The sequence below is a fragment of the Halyomorpha halys genome, unplaced genomic scaffold, assembly GCF_000696795.3.
Source record: "Halyomorpha halys isolate HHAL.00 unplaced genomic scaffold, Hhal_1.1 Scaffold505.1, whole genome shotgun sequence".
In the NCBI taxonomy this organism is placed as follows: domain Eukaryota; kingdom Metazoa; phylum Arthropoda; class Insecta; order Hemiptera; family Pentatomidae; genus Halyomorpha; species Halyomorpha halys.
Window position 1 is genome coordinate 658,038 of NW_027114634.1, and position 19,028 is coordinate 677,065.

At 35.4% G+C, this 19,028-nt stretch overlaps 2 protein-coding genes across 5 annotated transcripts in view; one reads left to right on the plus strand and one right to left on the minus strand.

Moving 5' to 3' along the window:
* The window catches only part of LOC106683675 (EF-hand domain-containing family member B), a 41,406-nt gene extending 34,339 nt beyond the window's left edge, over positions 1 to 7,067 (plus strand). For all 4 annotated transcript variants that reach the window (XM_067051780.1, XM_067051781.1, XM_067051779.1 and 1 more), the window contains 3 exons: positions 3,366 to 3,443; positions 4,393 to 4,562; positions 6,826 to 7,067. In XM_067051780.1, the coding sequence (XP_066907881.1) occupies positions 3,366 to 3,443; positions 4,393 to 4,562; positions 6,826 to 7,026 (449 nt within the window). In that variant the 3' untranslated portion in view covers positions 7,027 to 7,067. The remainder of the gene's footprint in view (positions 1 to 3,365; positions 3,444 to 4,392; positions 4,563 to 6,825) is intronic.
* Positions 7,068 to 15,717: 8,650 nt separating this feature from the next.
* On the minus strand, positions 15,718 to 18,935 carry LOC106683670 (UPF0598 protein CG30010). The gene is made up of 3 exons (XM_014425285.3): positions 18,694 to 18,935; positions 18,560 to 18,608; positions 15,718 to 16,720 (listed from the first exon to the last, which is right to left on the minus strand). The coding sequence occupies exons 1-3, from the start codon at positions 18,847 to 18,849 to the stop codon at positions 16,272 to 16,274; spliced, it is 654 nt and encodes a 217-aa protein (XP_014280771.1). The 5' UTR covers positions 18,850 to 18,935; the 3' UTR covers positions 15,718 to 16,271.
* Positions 18,936 to 19,028: the final 93 nt, after the last annotated feature.

The window sequence follows — 19,028 nt, forward strand, 5'->3', positions numbered from 1 at the left end:
AAAATGTCAAAAAAGAGAAGAAGGAATAAGATCTAACACGCTTGAACATGCTGGCTTTATTGGGTTCGGTACATCTCTTTATATACTGTCAATCAGCTATTCTCCTCAGTCAGCTGATATCGAAGTAACAGCTGACTAAGGCTGTAACTCCCCCCCCCCACCAGTTTACGAACAATCCTCGTAAACTTCAACTATACAATAAATTAATATAAAATACAACAACAATAACTATTTACAATAAGGTATATACAATAAACAAAACAAAAGAAATTATGAATTTATACAATTAAAAAAAAAATGCAACGTAATTTATTCAGTACCTCGCCATAATCAAAGATAAATTAAATCACCACTTAAGAAACACAACACAACAGATAAGTTGAGATGAAGACACTCCCGGATTACTCTTGCGCAAGTGTTTCGGTTAGTGGGACTTGCCACGACTTTGGTCTATTTGGCACAATCGAAGGGGATTGCTCTGCGTTCCGTGAAGCCGCTCTACGCCTCCTCTAATTTTAGGGTGTCCTGGGCCCTGTTTCATAATAAAGTACAAACTAATACTATTAGTCTTGTGGATTTATCTTAATTCAATTACACAGACTTGTACAATAGTAACTTGTACTTTAGTATTTTTTAATTCCTGTAATATCATTAATAGTCATCCCTATCATGAAAAAATAAGTATTAGCATTATAACCACACTACTTTCTGCACTTGTACTATAAACTAATACTATTAGCTTTCATTATGAAACAGGGCCCTGGTGTGTTGAGGTGCCATATCACATCCAAGCGCTTCATTTCTGACCCATCATTAAGCCCTTCATTTAAGCCGCCTTACTGAAGAGGTCAATCATGGTCACCCATTTGTACCCCTTCCATGTAAATGTGTCGATTTGTAAATCTTTGAGTGGTGCATCTGTGGTAGATGTCTACTCCGGACTTCCTTCAGGCGGATGTGTATCGCATTTAGTGCATAGACAAACCTCGGAGCTTCCTACAATCTCTGATATAGTCTTCCTCATTCCCCACAAAAGTATCTTCTCTTTAACGCTTGCGTAGTCTCATGGATTCCCTGATGATTTGTCTTTCCCTGATGATACGCTAAGGTGACTTCTCGTTGTTGTTCTTCTTCCCAGAAGGGTTTCCACCATCAGTTTGCAACGGATGAATGTCCTGTCCATTCCAATCTGTTCATTACGTCATAGCCGCTTGATCTTTTTCATTGCCAACATACAGGTGATGCTTTTCTCCAGGCTTCGAAGCATTATTCAACATTCTATAGATCTGATCATTCTTCACGCCTGGTTGCGACCAGATCGTCGTTATTTTACTTCTCCCGTACTCACTATATTTAATTTTGGTCATTCCGGTGGTTTTCGTCTTCCAAATAATTTGCTTCTTCTTCTCATTAATTATTTCCTCTATGTCCCATGGTCTTTCTTCAGCCAGCAGAGGTACTCCCAGTTTTTCAAGATGAACTGTGCGTGTAAACAAAATGTGTTCCCCAATGGTAATAATTCAATATTGTTGCGGGTGGTTCTCAATCGACTATATAGGATTGTACCCAATGCTAGTGAATCCGTTTTAGACAGTGGAACGGTAATTTTCTTATCAACTTTTCCCGTACTTTCGCCCGTCTCAGGTGCTGCTCCCATTTTTGATGAAGTTTCGCTCTGAGATCGTTATTATTAGTTGTGATAAGGTCTACCCTATCGCGACGACTTTGTCCGAACACTATCTCTGGATTGTGTTGTTATAAGCTATTACCGCGCGCGGAATGGCTTCGTATGGTTCGAGATTCCGAAAGTAAATAACTTAGCGCAAACGGTTCGACAAGCGCTTCCTCGTCCTCGATCGCGTTTACTACTAGGTCTCACGATAACCAATCGGCCATTGCGTTCTCGACGCCTTTCTTGTGCACGGTGTGGAAGTTGTGCCCCACGAGCCTTTATTTCCACTGCGATACTCAGGCTGACGATTTGAGGAAAATATAGTGATAAAGCCAGGCTGTCCTATGCACTTGGCCGATAATTTTTATTTATCTAGCTTGCTCATGGTCCGGAATCAAAATCCATAGTCCAGGACCGTTTGTTTGACGGACGAATCTCACTATATTAGGGCCTGGCGCTCTTACCTGTTTAGACCTGAGACTTACCGCGTGGTCCCTATCATCCGAACACAGCTTCACGCCCAGGCGTGCACCAATACTGAGAACCATTCACACTACGGTCTCTCCCTGCTTCTCGGGCATTCCACTAATCTCTACAGTATCATTTAGGTGATCAATTCTATGATATAATATGATCCACCTGATTAATTCTAACCTCAAGGCCACCCATTTTAGCATTAAGATCGTTATTTTCTAAGGACAATTCTTCGATTTTATTCTTTTGCTACTCCAGGAGGGTTTCAATCTTCTCTAGCCGATCTAAATTTTTCGAAAGAAAGCTCCGATTGCTTCTGAAGAGTTTCCTTTACATCTTTGAGCTCATCGATGCCCTGGAGCATTTCTCTAACCTCCTCGATAAGCCCCCTTAAGAAATTAATCATGGTGCCAGGCTCATTTCCTTTCAACATGCCAGACACTAATTCACACTCAGCACACTTCCATTTCTTTATGAATATCTGGTTCAGAGCTATTAAGTTTGATGCATTTATTGTGATATATACTATGACAAGTGAAGCATGAAATTTTCATTTTTTCGTGGTCTCGAAATAGCTTTATTGCAGGTCTTACAAATAACCATCTTGTAGATTAATAAATGAATAAAATTTAAAAAAATAAATAAATAAAAATGAATGGAGTTTAAAGGACTAGAAGGAGGCAAATAAAAATAAAAACACGTACCAGATTGTTTGTTTACAAGAGCAACTGTTGAATCAAGCCTTCTGTTAAACTAATCCCCACTACTCTTGTACTGAGCAACCGATTTCTTCAATATTCAATGTTTTCTAGTAACTTTAATCTGATAATTACATTGTCTAGGGCCACGATGTTTCATGAAATGAAACACAATATTTCACCAAGATTAACCTAATAATTTATATAGATTTTTATGGAATTTTCGGTAGCTGCTAGTTGAAGAGAGAAAGAGAAGCACGAGTGATGTTTACTGCAGGAGTGATACTCTTAGACTGATTGTTCACTATTTATTATTTACTTAAACATCAAAAGTGTTTAGCTTTGGCATTATATTTAGTAACATTTCTTTTTTTTATTAAAAAAAAGAAGAGACATCTTCAAGCAGCGGTAGCTATCTTACCACTTTAATATGCAAAAAGACAATATAAGGACATTTTGTATATTTATTTAAGTACTGGTCAATTAATGTTGAAAAGTAAGAAAATTAAAATATGTTACAGATATTCCAGATGAATATAAATGTTATCAAACTACTTATCAAGCACTATCTAAAGATCACATGATGTTAAAGGATTATCGTAAGTAGAAAATAGATACGTTACATACTCACGAAGACAGGAGAGGATCCCATCGATTTTGATGAAACTTTAAAGTGAACTAGTCTTAAACCCAAAAACGTTTAAATCGTTAAAAATCGGCCAAACACGTCCCTAAGAAGTTAGTCAAAATTATTTACATGTTTCTCTTGATTCACATCTACAACGCTGGAGTTTAAAATTTACCTCCATTAAAATAGTGTTTATAACTAAATTAGACATTTTTAGTTCCTATAAAATTCGTTGTTTTCCCTATAGTTTTAAATGACCACTGGCTGAAACATAAATACGGTGTAAATAGTCCTAAATAAATATACCTTTAACTTTGAAATTCAATTTATTTTTTAATAAAAGACACATGATTATTGAAGGACACATCAAAAAGCTCTTGTTTCATATGTAATAGATAACAATCTTCAAGAAAAGAATTTTTGTTCACCTGGGCCCTATTTCATAATAAAGCATAAACTAATACTATTAGTATTGTAGATTTAACTTAACACAATTACACTGACTTGTAAAATAGTAACTTGTAGTTTTTAACTCCTGTAACATCACTAATAATCATCCCTAATATGAAAAAAATTATTATTAGTATTATTACCACGTTGTTTCTGTACTTGTATTTATTAGCTTTCATTAAGAAACAGGGCCTAGAACTCTATCCCCGCGCCTTCTACTGGAACCTCTAATCAATAGGAAGGACTTACGACCTTTCCAAAATTAACGATCAATTTCACAAACGTCTTCATACATATAGAACAGTGAATTTATAATTTATAAATAGAACAAGTATTATGTAGAACTACCTTCAGAAAATAGATTAAGTAAAAAATGTAAATATCGATAATTGTAGGTTCCGTTTCTAAAACAAACAATTAATTTTTTTAAGGGTGGCCACTTTTTGTGTTTCTCATTGTATTATTTGTAGAAACCGTCCCTGCTGCTGGTATACCAACCCTTAGAACAGACAGAAATAAACCACAAGATGGAGAATGCAGAGGAGAAACAGAACTTCTTCTTGATGAGAACGGAGTGGATTCTTGCATTAGACCATCAATCTTCACTTCGTATGGTCTTCATCCTCGAGACTTCATGGAGGTAACTCACATAAATATATTTGATAATTCTGAATGAACACTAAACATTCTGAAAAATCATCTTCACGGAGTATTTTTAATGTAATGAAGCAGGATAAATAATAAAATAAGTTTAGTTTAAATTGCTATAATTTAAGTCTTCTAAACTAAGTTTATTACTTAACAGGCGAGTGCAAGGTCTTGGGGTCACAGATTTAGTTTCTCTGTTGATGAATATACATTCATTATAGGGGCCACTACTCAATAAATTTTTAGATATTGTAATTGAAAAGTTTTCTTTTTCGTTATTTTATGTCTATTATTACATATAAAGACACATAAAGGAGTTTAAATAAATTGGAAATGAAATGTCTTTAATGACCTTAGAGACCTTATAAGAGTTTTGTCATTACCATTTGTATATGTACGGAACAATATTTATTACAAAACAATAAAAGCATTTATTGTTTATAATCGGTTGCTGCTAAACCCATTAATCGTTTGATACAGAACTGAATTTAACGAGTGAATTGTATCTTCAATTGTAAATACCTAAAAAATTATTGACTAGTGGCTCCTATAACCATATACCTTCATCAGGAGGGAAACTAAATCCACCATCCTACAAGATTTAAACTAAATCCATCCCCAAGACCTTGCTACTTTAAAAGGACTATTTAAATAAATTTAAATTTATTTTTGGAATTTAACACATGTCCAATAATCTATACTGTAGTCAATCAGTACCAGCCTATAAATTAGTATGTTTTTAAATGTCATAAACATATGCTTGCGAAGAAGAGCATACGAAGTACCTCAGGAAGATGCTTACCTCAAAGTGTAAAGGAGAGTATAAATAGCTTCACCTTTCATCATTCATCAGACTACTTGGTCAAAGCCCTTGAGGGACAGGATGTACTGTCCAAACTCTTCTTTTAGCTTAAAGGTCAAAATAATCTGTAAAAAAAGATAATGGGTTCCAAATACCTACTGATAATATATCATTGAATGTAGTTATTAAAAGCTTTTTCGATCTGTTATATATTTTTTTTCAGAATGGATTTTTAAAAGGTTATCATCAAGAAAATAAAAACACCATTACATTTACACAGACTAAAAGAACTTAATTTACATTGTGTTTAAGGCCAAGTGTAGGAAGACCGAAATAGAATCATTTCGTTGCTGGATCTTGCTGTAACAAATATGAAACTGAGATCCGATACGTTAGTATTGAAGGAAGGAGCAAGCGAGCAGAAAGTTAAAGTCCGAAACAACTTCAAGTTTAACAAGATACTTAGGAAAACCACTCATATTGGACAAAATAATAAGGAGGAGGGTTCGGGAACGGTGAAGGCTGATCAACCAGAATCAATCTATAGAGAAGATCGTGAAAAATAAATACTCCAGTGTTGATACCGTTATGAATATCGCCCGCTGGGAATGTTACTAAAAATAAATGTGGCAGAAAGGGTCATTTCCAAACTTATTCAGGCTTCGTAGTTAAGGTCATCAAGAAATTTACGAGCTGGAACATCTAATACAAGAGTTGAGGTCGAACCCGATACTTCAGTCCAAAAAATCAATTCAGTCAGTTCTCCCGCTGGCCACTACTACCTTAAAACCTAATTGACACACCAGGGCCCTGTTTCATATTGAAAGCTAAAAGTAATACTTCACAATACAAGTATAGAAACAACGTGGTACTTATTTTTTTCATAATAAGGAGGACTATTAGTGATCTTACTGGAGTTAAAAAGCACTAAAGTACAGTTTATCGTAAGTAAGTTAAATCGACAAGACTAATAGTATTAGTTTATACTTTATTATGAAACAGGGTCCTGGACGATGGAATTTGATTCCGGACCACGAGCAAGCTAGATAAATAAAAACTATCTATAAGTGCATAGGACAGTCTGCCTTTATCAATATTTTTTCCCTTTACACCCTGTAAAGAAAATATTCTTCTATGAACATTGCATTTTCCATCTATTTTTTTCTGAAAATGTTTATTAGGTAGGTGATTACCTATGTTTTAAGGTAAATACTTTTTTGTGGATTATGATTTGGTTTCACTCCAGAAAGTTGAATTATAATTTTTGGTTTGTTATTTAGGAACTAAAATTGTATGGTTTGCTTCCAAATCCAGCCTCCAGTGTGAGGGGTAGCTTTCGTACTTTTATCATTATGTTGTAATAACGTACATTACCATGAATAAATATATAAGATGACAATATATCAACTAATTGAATATTATTAACACCATTAGTAACTCGGACTTTTTATAGTTGAAATCCAAAGATTATATGAAGGATTTGTGGAAGAGAGTTGGAGTTACTATACCTGATGAGCTTTTTGAACTGATGTGGAAGGAAGCTCTCACTAGAGACGAAAATAATGCTGAAAAAGATATGGTTTGTATCGAAACATTTCGAAATATGTTAGATGAAATGAGCGCAGCAAAACTCTTTGAAATGCAGGAAGGTTGAGTCAAATATTATCGGAATAATAAAATTTATTGTATCTACGATTTTTTTTTTTTGTTTTCATTCTACCATTATCACCCATGAAGATTCTTTTAAAGGTTCGTTTTCATGATAATATGGGATGGCCTTTCTCTCTTAAATATGTCGACGATTTTTACACTAGCATTCGATAATTTAAAACCCATTATATTTTTGTTATTTGTAATCAGAGTTCTATTCCATGGATGTTCTCATCAAATCATGTTGAACGGCGGGTATCGGTTCAATAAGAAACGAACCTTTGTTAGCCCATCCGTGAACAAAACTGAAAATAAAAGAAATGAACTGCCGAATTTTGTTATTCTATTTTGACTAATTGAACAAAATAAACTGTCAAACAAAATATAAAAATGAGAAAAATAGAAAAAAGGAACTTAATCCAACTTAAAACTGTTACAAAAATTAAATTAAGGTTGAAGAAAAGAGAAAAAAATTTCCTTATGTCACCGTGGGTGATTGACCCCTGCTGTGGGTTGGTTATGTCCTCGTGAAGGTAGATTAAGAAAACAGGTACGTCTCCTCGCCTTGTCCTCCTGAAGGATGGGCCGACATAGTCCGCCTGCCGTGACGCAAATGATTAAGACAACGGAGATAGAATGGTTACTACGAGTGCGTAATGAGAGGACACTTGATACGATTATGTGTACACATTGAGATGTTAAGATGTTATTTGTTCATTAGCCGTATAAATACTAACATCCGAGAGTAGTTGTTTTGTTTTTTAACAAAATAAAAACCATATGTCCACATAATCAATTATTGGACCATATGTTGGCAGCAACACATGTACATCGGTTTATAACAGAAACTACAGAAATCATTTAGAGTATTTATTTCAAAAGATTGATGGAAAATAATAGTTTACTGAAACAAATAGTGTCAAATAATATTTTTCTTAGAATAGCATAATGGTAATTTAAATCACACTAACACAGTAACAATTGCGCTTTGCATGCTTTACTTACTTTATTGAGTGGGAAGGGATCCCTCTGCGGGTAGTTTTTATTTATATTATTATATTAGGAATGAGCCATAACCCCTTCCCTCGGCGAGTACATCAACAAAGCGGAAAGTGCATTTCTACCTCCCAGGTCTTGGCGGAGGAGTGATTTCGCTAAGAGTGGGTTGCCACAGGCCTTCAGCCCATTAATGAACTTTATATGACTCCCGACTATGTACATCGGCACAGAGGGAAGCTGGAGCCCGTCATGGATGGAACTGTTCCTGACCCTCTGAAGGGTTGTGACTCCAATTATTCGCCGAAGGACGGAGTTCTGAAAGCTGTGCAGTTTTCGAAGTATGGTTTTGTAGAGGTGCACCATAGAGCAGTGTTGGTCTAATGATCACCTTGTAGATTCGCAGCTTCAGCCTAGGATAGAGCTGCAGGGACAGCAGGTGGTGCAGCCCGTAGGTCTCGCAAGCTAGCTTGAGCCTCTCCCGGACATGACTAGATGAGGTGAGGTACATATCTAGTATGACACCCATGTAGGAGATGGAGGTGGAGATTTGCTATTCAACCTTGAAGCGGGTAGACAATGATTTTTTTCCCTTCTGGAACATCACGATGGCGCCCGTCTTAGCACGGTTCACCCTAATCCCAATCAGCTTGAGAGCATCACTGATGGTAGTGCGGCGCCTTGAGCACGGGTGAAAGCCGTTTTAGCATTGACGCTGGAGTCGTAAATGCCGAAGTCGTCCATCGATAGCGGTCGGTCAGATCACCTTTCTTCTCGGGCTTGAGTAGAGGAACTACAATTGCTCGAACTACGATGCTACTGAATATAGAATTAGGTTCTCACGTATTTGTCAAAATATTCCAGATCCTTTTTTTGATATGTACTGATAGATCAAAATCTGACGAATCTACAGCATCCTCTTTCATCACAAATAACTCAACCAATAAAACTGCATAAATTATGCAGTTTATATACATCTGAATTACATGCAATAGTTATCATTACCGACTCTTCAAGTTCATTAAAAGCCATGAAGAACATTTACCCGAAACACCCGGCAATCATAAAAATTCACAATTATACCAACATGCTCGAAAACTTGGGGAAAACGTTTTTCTTTATAAGGGTGCAGGGTTACGTGGGGATCGCTGGAAATGAACTGGCAGACATTGCAGCTAAACAAGCACTTGCTCTTCAAGGTCAGGGCGCGGCCATTTTGACACCCCAAGAAATAAGACTTCCGATGAAAAATGAAATATCAGCTTGTTATAGTTGGCAAGCCATGTGGATTGAAAGCCCGCCAAGCAAATTAAAAACTATTAAAAAAAAAAAAATTAAACCATTGACCACATCAAACCGTTCCAATCGCAGAGAGGATATTGCCAGATTAAGAATAGGTTATACGAATTTAACTCATACATTTCTGATCAATAAGCAACCACCGCCAAAATGTCAATACTGCAACGGTGTACTTACGGTCAGTCACATATTTGAAGATTTACATTACTATTTCATGAACTTAAATAGATTAGGAGTAGGACCGAGTGTATCGTATGCTCTGAATGATCACCAGAAGAATGTGGAAATGGTTTTGGTTTTCTTAAAAAGGAATGGCCTTTTGAATAAGATTTAAACCCGAAAGTTTGTTATACGTACTAAATAATTCTAAAATAAATAATTATTTAATTTTTTTTCGTAATTATTTAAAGATTATCAAATCTTGAAATAGAATTATAAAGTGCGAAACATGAGCGTTGATGACCTCAGGGTTTTACGCCCTAAAGCCCCAGCCAACAACTACAATTGCTCTCTTCTAGACGGTGGGAAAGTAAGACATCCATAGGCAAGTATTGAAGATGTTGAGAAGAAATGCTTTTTTACTTCTCCTCGGTATCATCTTCATCAGTACATACGGAATACCACCCTCTCCGGATGCCCTGCTTCCTTTGGTATGCCATAGTAACGACTCGAGCTGATGAAAGTAGAGATCGGTTTCTCGTTGTGACTCGGTGATGGAGGAGCTCTAGTCGTCCGCTCAACATCCCGCACCGCATAGCTTGTTGCCAAGTGTTCAGCCTATTTCCCAGCTATCAGCAAATCGTCGCTAGTGTTGGAGCAACCTCAGCAACTCCCATACCACTGTGACATCACCTCCATGTTGGATAACCTTCCTTTACTGTTTTAATTTTCCGTATTTCATGTGTGCCAATCTTAGCAGATTTATTCTTATTACAATTATCGTTTAGTTAACAGTTATTTACTGCTTATTTACTCTTTCCTCAGCAATTCCCATACAACTGTGACAACACCTCCTTGTTCGATAACCTTCCTTTACTGTCTTAATTTTCTGTATTTCATGTTTGCCAATCTTACCAGATTTTTCTTATTACAATTATCGTTTAGTTAACAGTTATTTACTGCTTATTTACTCTTTCCTCATCAGGTTATGGGCCCAGCACGCTTCCACTGCGAGTTAAGTGATTGAGGGTTTTTTTTTTTTTTCGAACTTGATGGTAAAATCGTGTGACTTCGTTTTTTTTTTTTTGTGGTCGGGCTATCGTGTGTAATCGATCGTGATTTTCGTTTCCTTTGAGATCGAACTGATACCGACGTAACAATGGAAGTGCGGCCGCAAAGCGTAAGTGGAAAAACTTCAAGGTCAGAACAATTGGAGTATATGGAAAAGACAGATCACTCTGGTTCTCAAACATCATAAGATACTGGATGTTGTTTCAGGTAAGTTGGCTCTAAATGCTGATGGTTCTAGTAAAGACAATTTTGAGACTAAAAACTCTCTTGCTCAGTTAATTTTGATCAGCACTTTGAATGCAGTAAATGAAGAGCTCACGTCTTCCTCTGTCACTGCCAAGAGTGTGTGGGATAAGTTGGTGTCTACTTATGAGCAGAGTTCTAGCCAAAGAGTCAATAGACTACTAGAATCGTTTTTCTCTCATGAAGTGATGAGTTCTGATAATGTTGTGAACCATGTGGCGCGACGTCAGCGTGAATTCAATGAATTGAATGTTGAATTAAAAACCCTGTCACAGTCTGAACTCCCTGAACTTATTTTGATGGGTTGAATTATATCTACTCTTCCCCCTCCTTACTTTGAGTTTAGAAGTGTTCGGGAGAGTGTACCTATTCAGGATAGAACTGTTAATAGTTTAATTGAGAGGCTTCCTGGAAAAGATAGTAAGGTTGACCATGCACTTATAGCCCAAGAACCTTATAAGAAGAAAGTAGCTGTTGGAGGCAAAAATCAACTAGCTTCAAAGACAAAAAGCTCCATTTTAATTTGTTACAAATGTAAAGGGGAAAATCATATGGCCAGGAATTGTCCTACTAAAATCAAGAGGGAGACAGAGGATAGAGGCACAGAATCCTTGAGCACCCAAGGGCATGCCTTCATTTGCCATCACATACTTGGTTTGGGTGGTGATCAGTGGGTTGCTGATACTGGGTGCGACTCAACATATGACTAGCTCCAAGGACTATTTTGTTTCCTACAAATAACCTATGTTCATTCAAGTGGGGAATCATGACCTGATTAAGGCATATGGACATGGTGATATTCTAGTTGAAATAAGAGTTGGTGAAAAATGGGAATAAATTCATCTGAAGAATGTTTGTTTTGTACCTGATGTGAGCTGCAATCTTTTTTCTGTCAGGCGAGCTCTGTATAGAGGTTGCAAATTCTTTGCCAATAAACTTGGTTGTACACTTTCTAAGAAAAGTTCTGTATGATTGACTGGGCAGAAATCTTCTAATGGCTTGAATGTCCTTGATATGAAATTTCACATTCCCAAGCATGCTGTGAGACTTCTTAAAGAATAAATCAGATGTTACAAACTGCTTGTCAATGTTTATTAATGAATCCAAAGCAGCTGGACACACCATCAGGGAATTTTTCTGTGACAATGGTGGGGAATTTATTAATGGAGGTGTTCAAAAACTACTGGAGGAGAATGGAATATCACTTAGACAAACTATTCCTTACTCACCTCAGCAAAATGGTGCATCTGAGCGTGAGAATAGAACGCTTGTGCTTGTTGAAGCTGCACATTCTATGATAGATTCCAAGAATTTGCCTGTAAAGTTGTGGGCTGAAGCTGTCTACACAGCTGTGATTGTTCTCAACAGAACTGGACCAATTGGTCAAGAAAAATCTTCGATCGAGCTGTGGACACATGTGTAGCACCCAAAATTGACAATTTAAAAATTTTTGGGACAAAATGTTTTGCCCATGTTCCCAAATGCAGAAGTAGAAAGATAGACAAAAAGAGTGAACCTTGCCTTTTTGTTGGTTACACTGAACATCATAATGGCTTTCGCCTATTGAATATTGCCAAAGATTCCATCGTTTTGGCTCGAGATATCATTTTTGGTAGAGAGTCTCAGATTCTGCATTTGGTAAAATTGTCTGGAGATGAAAATATTGGACACTTCTGGACTCCTGCAGGAACTTTCTCTAACTAATTGGATAATACAACCCCCAACATCCTTATGGTACAGGCACCTCGTTGTGGCACTAGGGAGAAACGACTTCCTTCATACTTGTCAAATAATTATGTTCTAATCGCAGAACAGGACATGAGTGTTGGTGAAGCTCTCCAATAATCAGAATGTGACTTGTGGAAACATGCCATGGAAGAGGAATTGAGTTCACTTGCTGAAAATGACACGTGGGAGTTAGTGGAACTGCCTGAAGGGAAGAAGGTGATAGCCAACCGATGGGTGTTGAAGGTGAAAAGAAAACCTAATGGTGAAGCTGAACGATACAAGGCGCGATTAGTAGCTAAGGGTTATGCACAGAAGCAAGGAGTTGATTTTTAGCAGTCATGCAGTCCTGTTGCTCGTTTTGAAACAGTGAGAACTCTTTGGAATGTTGCAGCTCTTGAGAAATATGAACTTGGACAATTTGACATACAGACAGCATTTTTGTACAGGATTTTGACTGAGGAGGTCTACATGCATCAACCTTCTGGCTTTGATGATGGAAGTGGACGAGTCTGCCGACTAAATCGCAGCTTATATGGGTTGAAACAGTCGCCAAGATGCTGAAATCACCGCTTTGCACAGTTCATAAAATCACGTGGTTTTAGGGCTAGCAATGCTGACCCTTGTCTTTTTGTCAAGGAGTGTGGAAATGGGTGTAGGCTCATGGTTGCCATCTATGTTGATGGAATTCTAGTTGGAGATCGAAAGGCAATTGACCAATTTCTCTCAGACTTGACTAAGGAATTCCAGATCACCACTAGATCTTTGGGTAGCTTCCTGGGGAGGCAGATTAAGAGAAAGAAAGATGGCATTTTTGTGCATCAGGAAGCATACACAAAGAATATCTTTTCAAGATACAATATGATTGATTCAAACCTAGTTTCTACACCCTCTGAGAAGCGTTCTGAAGAAGTTGAGGATTCACCTTTGGAAAAGAGTGTTCCATATCGCTAGGCTGTTGGCAGCCTGCTCTAACTTGGCCATGACTACTCGCCCAGAATTGTCAGCACATGCACAGTTTCGGAGGTTCTAGACTGTCCAAAGAAATCTGATTGGCAAGCTGTCAAGAGAATCTTCAAGTATCTGAATGGCACCAGGGAGTATGGGCTGTTTTATAAATCAGACTTTTTCGGACTCAGACTTTGCAAATGACAACTTGTCTCGACGATCAAGAAGTGGAGTTTTGATGACGAGTGGAACTGGTGCTGTAAGTTGGTTGAGTGGTAAACAGCCAGTTACTGCTTTAAGCACTACAGAAGCAGAGTATATTGCAGCGTATGAGGGTACCAAGGAGATGGTATGGCTTCAGCGACTGTTGACAACTCTACATGACATTCCACAGTTGTTGGTTGACAACCAAAGTACCATACGGATGATACAGAATCCAGAATTTCATAGCCGCACAAAACACATTGAAGTGTGTTTTCACTTTGTACGTGAGAAGTGGATTAACAATGAGTTTGAGCTGCAGCATGTGCCCAGTAATCATCAGCTTGCTGATGTATTCACGAAGAGCCTCCCTACTGGATCTTTTGTCAAGTCGCACATCAATTGGAGTCTTGAGCTATGGAGGGTGAGTTGGAGCAACCTCAGCAACTTCCATACAACTGTGACTACACCTCCATGTTGGATAACCTTCCTTTACTGTTTTAATTTGCTGTATTCCATGTGAGTCAATCTTACCAGATTTTTTTCCCATTACAAGTTTTCTTTAGTTAACAGTTAGTTACTCTTTGCTCATCAGCCAGGACGATGATGGTTGCTGTGGGTCCTCAATAACTGGTAATACCATAGCGAGATCTTCCAGTCCTCCATGAAGCTAGCTATCCGGTTTAAAGCCGTAGTCATAGGTGCTCTAGATGTTGTGTAGATTGTTTCGCTGACCGAAGAATGTGCTTCGGCGGCTTCTCCTGATGGAGTTTCGCTGTGGTGTGAACATGGGAATGGTCATGTTGGCTGTGCCATGGATAGTGGTGATGGCCTCCACTGCTGCATCTACCTCTACCGACATCGTGATGGTGTAACCATTGGAAGAGTTGCTTCAACACTGGACTTTAATCCTTTCCAGTCGAGCCTTGTAGAGCAAGTACTTGTTTTGCCACTAATTTCGTTCATTCTATGACCTTTTTTTTTTAACAGTAAGGTTTATGATGAGGTTGAATTCTAAACTAACACATAAGGCAGCCTTCGGCTCCTACTCCTCTGCTACATCCTTGGGAAGCCACATAAGGCTTTGGCTTCACTATTTCTACCAGCTTACCCCCTTCATTATACTCCTTCCTCCCAGACCTTCGCCAGAGGGGTGGCATAACCATACTCTACTTCAAAGCAAAAGTGAGGCCATAAAAGCCTTGCCTAGGAAAGGAAGAGGTGGATAGCAATGTCCACTCTTGTAATCTAAACTGAAACAGAAGAGAGACAGTGACTGACTCATACTCCTCTGCCACGCCCCTAGAAGGCACATAAGGCCGACCTTTTTGGCTTCACTTCATCTGGTACCTTAACCTCTCCATTATACTCCTTCCTCCATGATGCATACATATTTTTCTTCACTCCTATATTTCAAGAATAATACATTCTATATGGGCCAAAGCTAGAGGAAAGTTGGAGAAAGCCATATTTTTATTACTTATTTTAATTCTATATAAAACTATTATTTATTTTCAAATATTAACGTCCCTATGCTTATATACTTTATTGGTAACCAATTTAAATGTCTATATTTTACATTCTATATCCTATCTCTATTGAAGTGTGGCTCCTGGGGCATCTGGAAAACTTAGTAGTGAGATTAAAAATTGGAATTTTCTAAATTGGGTTTGATGTTTAGACTTACTAGTTTATGCCTCTTCATTGCTACCCAACAAATGGGACATTTGAAATGTATTTTTTTATTAGTAGCCCTTACTCAATGTGAGAGACATTGTGGTTCAATATTACATCAAGTACTACAACTCAACAAAACCAGTGTTACCATATTTTAAGTATATTACTATTACCTATGAAAACAGGTCAATGTAAATTATAGTAATGATGTAGTAAGAAAAAATAAGAAATGGTACAAATAGATTTTAAAGTAGTATACTTGTATTTTGTGTAGACCTAAAAAAGACAAAAAAATTATTTCCTGTGAAGTACGTTCTTGAAAAATTTAAACACAGCGGTTTATAGATTTTATAAACATAAGCAGACAAAAATAACCTTTTAGAAAAGAAAAAATTTTAATTTTAAAAATAATAAAAATTGTAAGAGTATAATATCAATTAATAATATAATGAATAACAAATTGTATTAAATGAATTATAACTAATGATGAAATTATGGTCTCACGAGACTGGACTAGATACTACATATATATCTAATTATAAAAAAATATATCATTTTAAAAATAAATGTTGATTTTTACAAAAGTATTTAAAAAACAAAACTATGAGTAAGTTTTTGCAATGAAAGATTTAATATAAATTACTCAGTACATGGCAGTACTAAAGAAGCCTCTCCTCATTCTGTTACTCATTAGTGTAGTTATGCGGAATCAGTTACAAAAGAAATGTAAACTAATCTACTCCAACCCTAAATACATAAAATTACAGAAATAACTGAATCCTTATAACAGAAAAGCTTGGTTTTTCTCAGTCTGCTACTAATAAATGGAGAGGAATATAGACATTTGTTTAAATGATCTACTTATTGCTGCTTAAAATATTTTTTATATTTATCAAAACAAACTTCTATCTTATTATCAAATTAAAATAATTAACTTTTTTTAGTAATCAGCTGTTTTTCAAGAAAATACCAGCCTGTATCTAAGCTATACAGAATATCTTTCCAATAAAAATGAGTAGGAGGTTTATCTTCACCATTATCAAACTTCAATAGTTTACTCAATTGAATAGCTAATTTAGAGGCGACAAGACCAATTGATCCAGCAGTTTCATGACAAGGATGGTACATTCTACCAGTTTCTGGATCCATGAAAAGTTTTTCAGGCAAAAAATTGTTATACATAAGATCACCAGCATTTCCATAGCAAAACAAGTCTTTATCACCATTATTTACAATATGTGTATATACAATAGGAACATCATCACATCGAATATAATTTCTTTCTCTGCCACAAAGGGAAACATAAGGAAATGAAGATTCATACCTAGAAGTGTTATTAAGACGAATCCTTTTGTAGAAGAAAACTAAGAAGTCTTTATCTGTAAAATTGAATAATACAGAATTATTTAACAAGATTCAATGTTTTATAAAGTAATGAGTAATTACAATCTCCAATCTTGTTTCAAAAATAAAAATGTTAAGATATAAATTAAAATCCTGGAATATAGAATTGAAATTAATTTTTTTTTCCTGATAACACTATATTGAAAAAAATAATATATATTCTGAACTACAGAACACATGTAAATTACAGTCATACAATTTGAGCAACGAGTAGCAAAATTAAATGAACAGTTGTATGATACATGGGTTGGTCTACTACTGTTAGGGTCATCATTATTACTTCATATTTATTGCAATAATATAGTAGGAAATATCTCTTAAAACATTCCCAGATAAATTTGTGTGTGTGTACATTTTATAAATATATCTGAGAAAGTACAATACAAGAATTTTTTGCTCTATCTTCACCAAAAGTGAAGATAGAGCAATTGGTCTGATTCAAGTTTAGCCTAGAAGAAAATATAATTATCTTTCAAATGAGTATCAGGAATGTTGTTACATTACAGTAACAGATATAATTGCAGTTTCAATTATAATGTATAGTTTTGATATATTTTCATGGTAATATGAGTAAAATATTTTTAAAAAACTAGGATACTAAATCCAATACATATTGGTTCAATTTGGAGTATATATATACATACATATGAGATATTCAAGTACTTTAAGTGATTGCCAATAAAATTTATACTTTTTGAGTTGTGCAGAAATTAACTTTAATTTTCATCTGCTCTTTAATCAAATGAAATGGCAGAAATGAAATTACAATTACTTGATGAACTGCTGTTAGTTTAGTTGTGGTCCACAAATTATAAACTTATATATAATTACAATTATTACTTACTACCTCTATAATTGCAATTACTTTCTGCCCAACACTGGTAATTTGGAGTAGTCACACTATTTTTTGTTGGTAATGGTTTAAACCATTATATATTTGTTCTATTCTGATCAGAATATTTTAAATATTTCTCTGTAGTAGATTTGTTTAAAGAAATACCAGAATATTTACATCTAGTTCCGTTATAAACAGTAGTGGACAAGTCTATGTGTTACTATTAAGCAATGTTGAGAGTTTCCAGTAATCATATTCAATACAGAATTAAATAGAGAATTATACATAATTAAATGCAAATACTATTGTAGAATGTTCACTTACAGAGCCAATGTTTTAATCTTGTGAATTTTTTTTTTAAATCTTGGTGTAAACTAATCATGCAAAAAATATATTCACATATTTTTTTTTCTTAAAAGGCTTTAATATTTTAAAAGATTTTTGAATTCAAATTATATTAATAATCAAATAATTGTGTAGAAGCTTAATTGATCCTCTGAAGCTAACAAAATGATTTTGTGTTTTTCTTATTTTCAACAGTCATCAACTTTAACCAACTAAATAAACAAGTAGGGTTTATACCCATCATATACCTGTAAACAATGTAACTTTTGTTAATTTCGGATTTTTTACTCTAGGACCATTGGATATAATCAAGCTCTAAGTTGGGGTTAAAACTTTCAAATTATAAGTGATCATAAAAACAAGAAACATTAAAAATAAGAATAAGAATGGTCAAGAGACCAACTTGATTTATTTTGGACTACTTGGTATATAACTGATTGGCCCATCACTGAAAACCCATCATTGCTTAATACTAATGCATAGACTCTCCCATAGCTATTTATAATGAAAATAGATGTAAATATTGTTGCATTTCTTTAAACTAAGTACAGAGAAATATTTGTATATATTATTTCTCAAATAACAAATTCAATGTCTTAAGGAAACATTAATTAATTATATTAAAGGAAAATACCTTTAAAGCAAGAAGTGAAGTTTTTCATTCTAGCATCATCTAAAAATAGCTACAAACAATAAAGTTAAAACATTTGTTTAAATGATTGGTCTTTTAAAATGTTGGTTGAATATTAATCTGAAGAAAGTATTTACCATTCCTTGGTGGTCAATGTAATAAAAATATTCTCTAATATTTTTACGTGGTGACTGGCCTTGAATATAAGATACTTTTGAAAAAGAAGCTCTGGTAAATAAATGAATTGATTTGGATGAGGCAGAAATAAAAGGTATTAAAAAGTGATATTTCATTATTAATTTAACTCAACACAAAGAAAACCGCTCCTCCAATTACAGTACTAAGTTGCCAATGGCAACAGTTGCTCAACTGATTAAGCTGTTATCAGCACAAGCCTAAACATTAATAATTGAAATAATAATATTAAAAACTATTAAGAACAGTTTTATTAACTTTAAAAAAAAAAAAGTTA

Coding starts and splice junctions, on each gene's coding strand:
- LOC106683670 (XM_014425285.3), bottom strand. CDS start 18,849: ATGAAATATCACTTTTTAATACCTTTTATTTCTGCCTCATCCAAATCA. Junction 18,609..18,693: donor ACATTGACCACCAAGGAATG/GTAAATACTTTC, acceptor TATTGTTTGTAG/CTATTTTTAGATGATGCTAG. Junction 16,721..18,559: donor CTTCACTTCTTGCTTTAAAG/GTATTTTCCTTT, acceptor TCAATTTTACAG/ATAAAGACTTCTTAGTTTTC.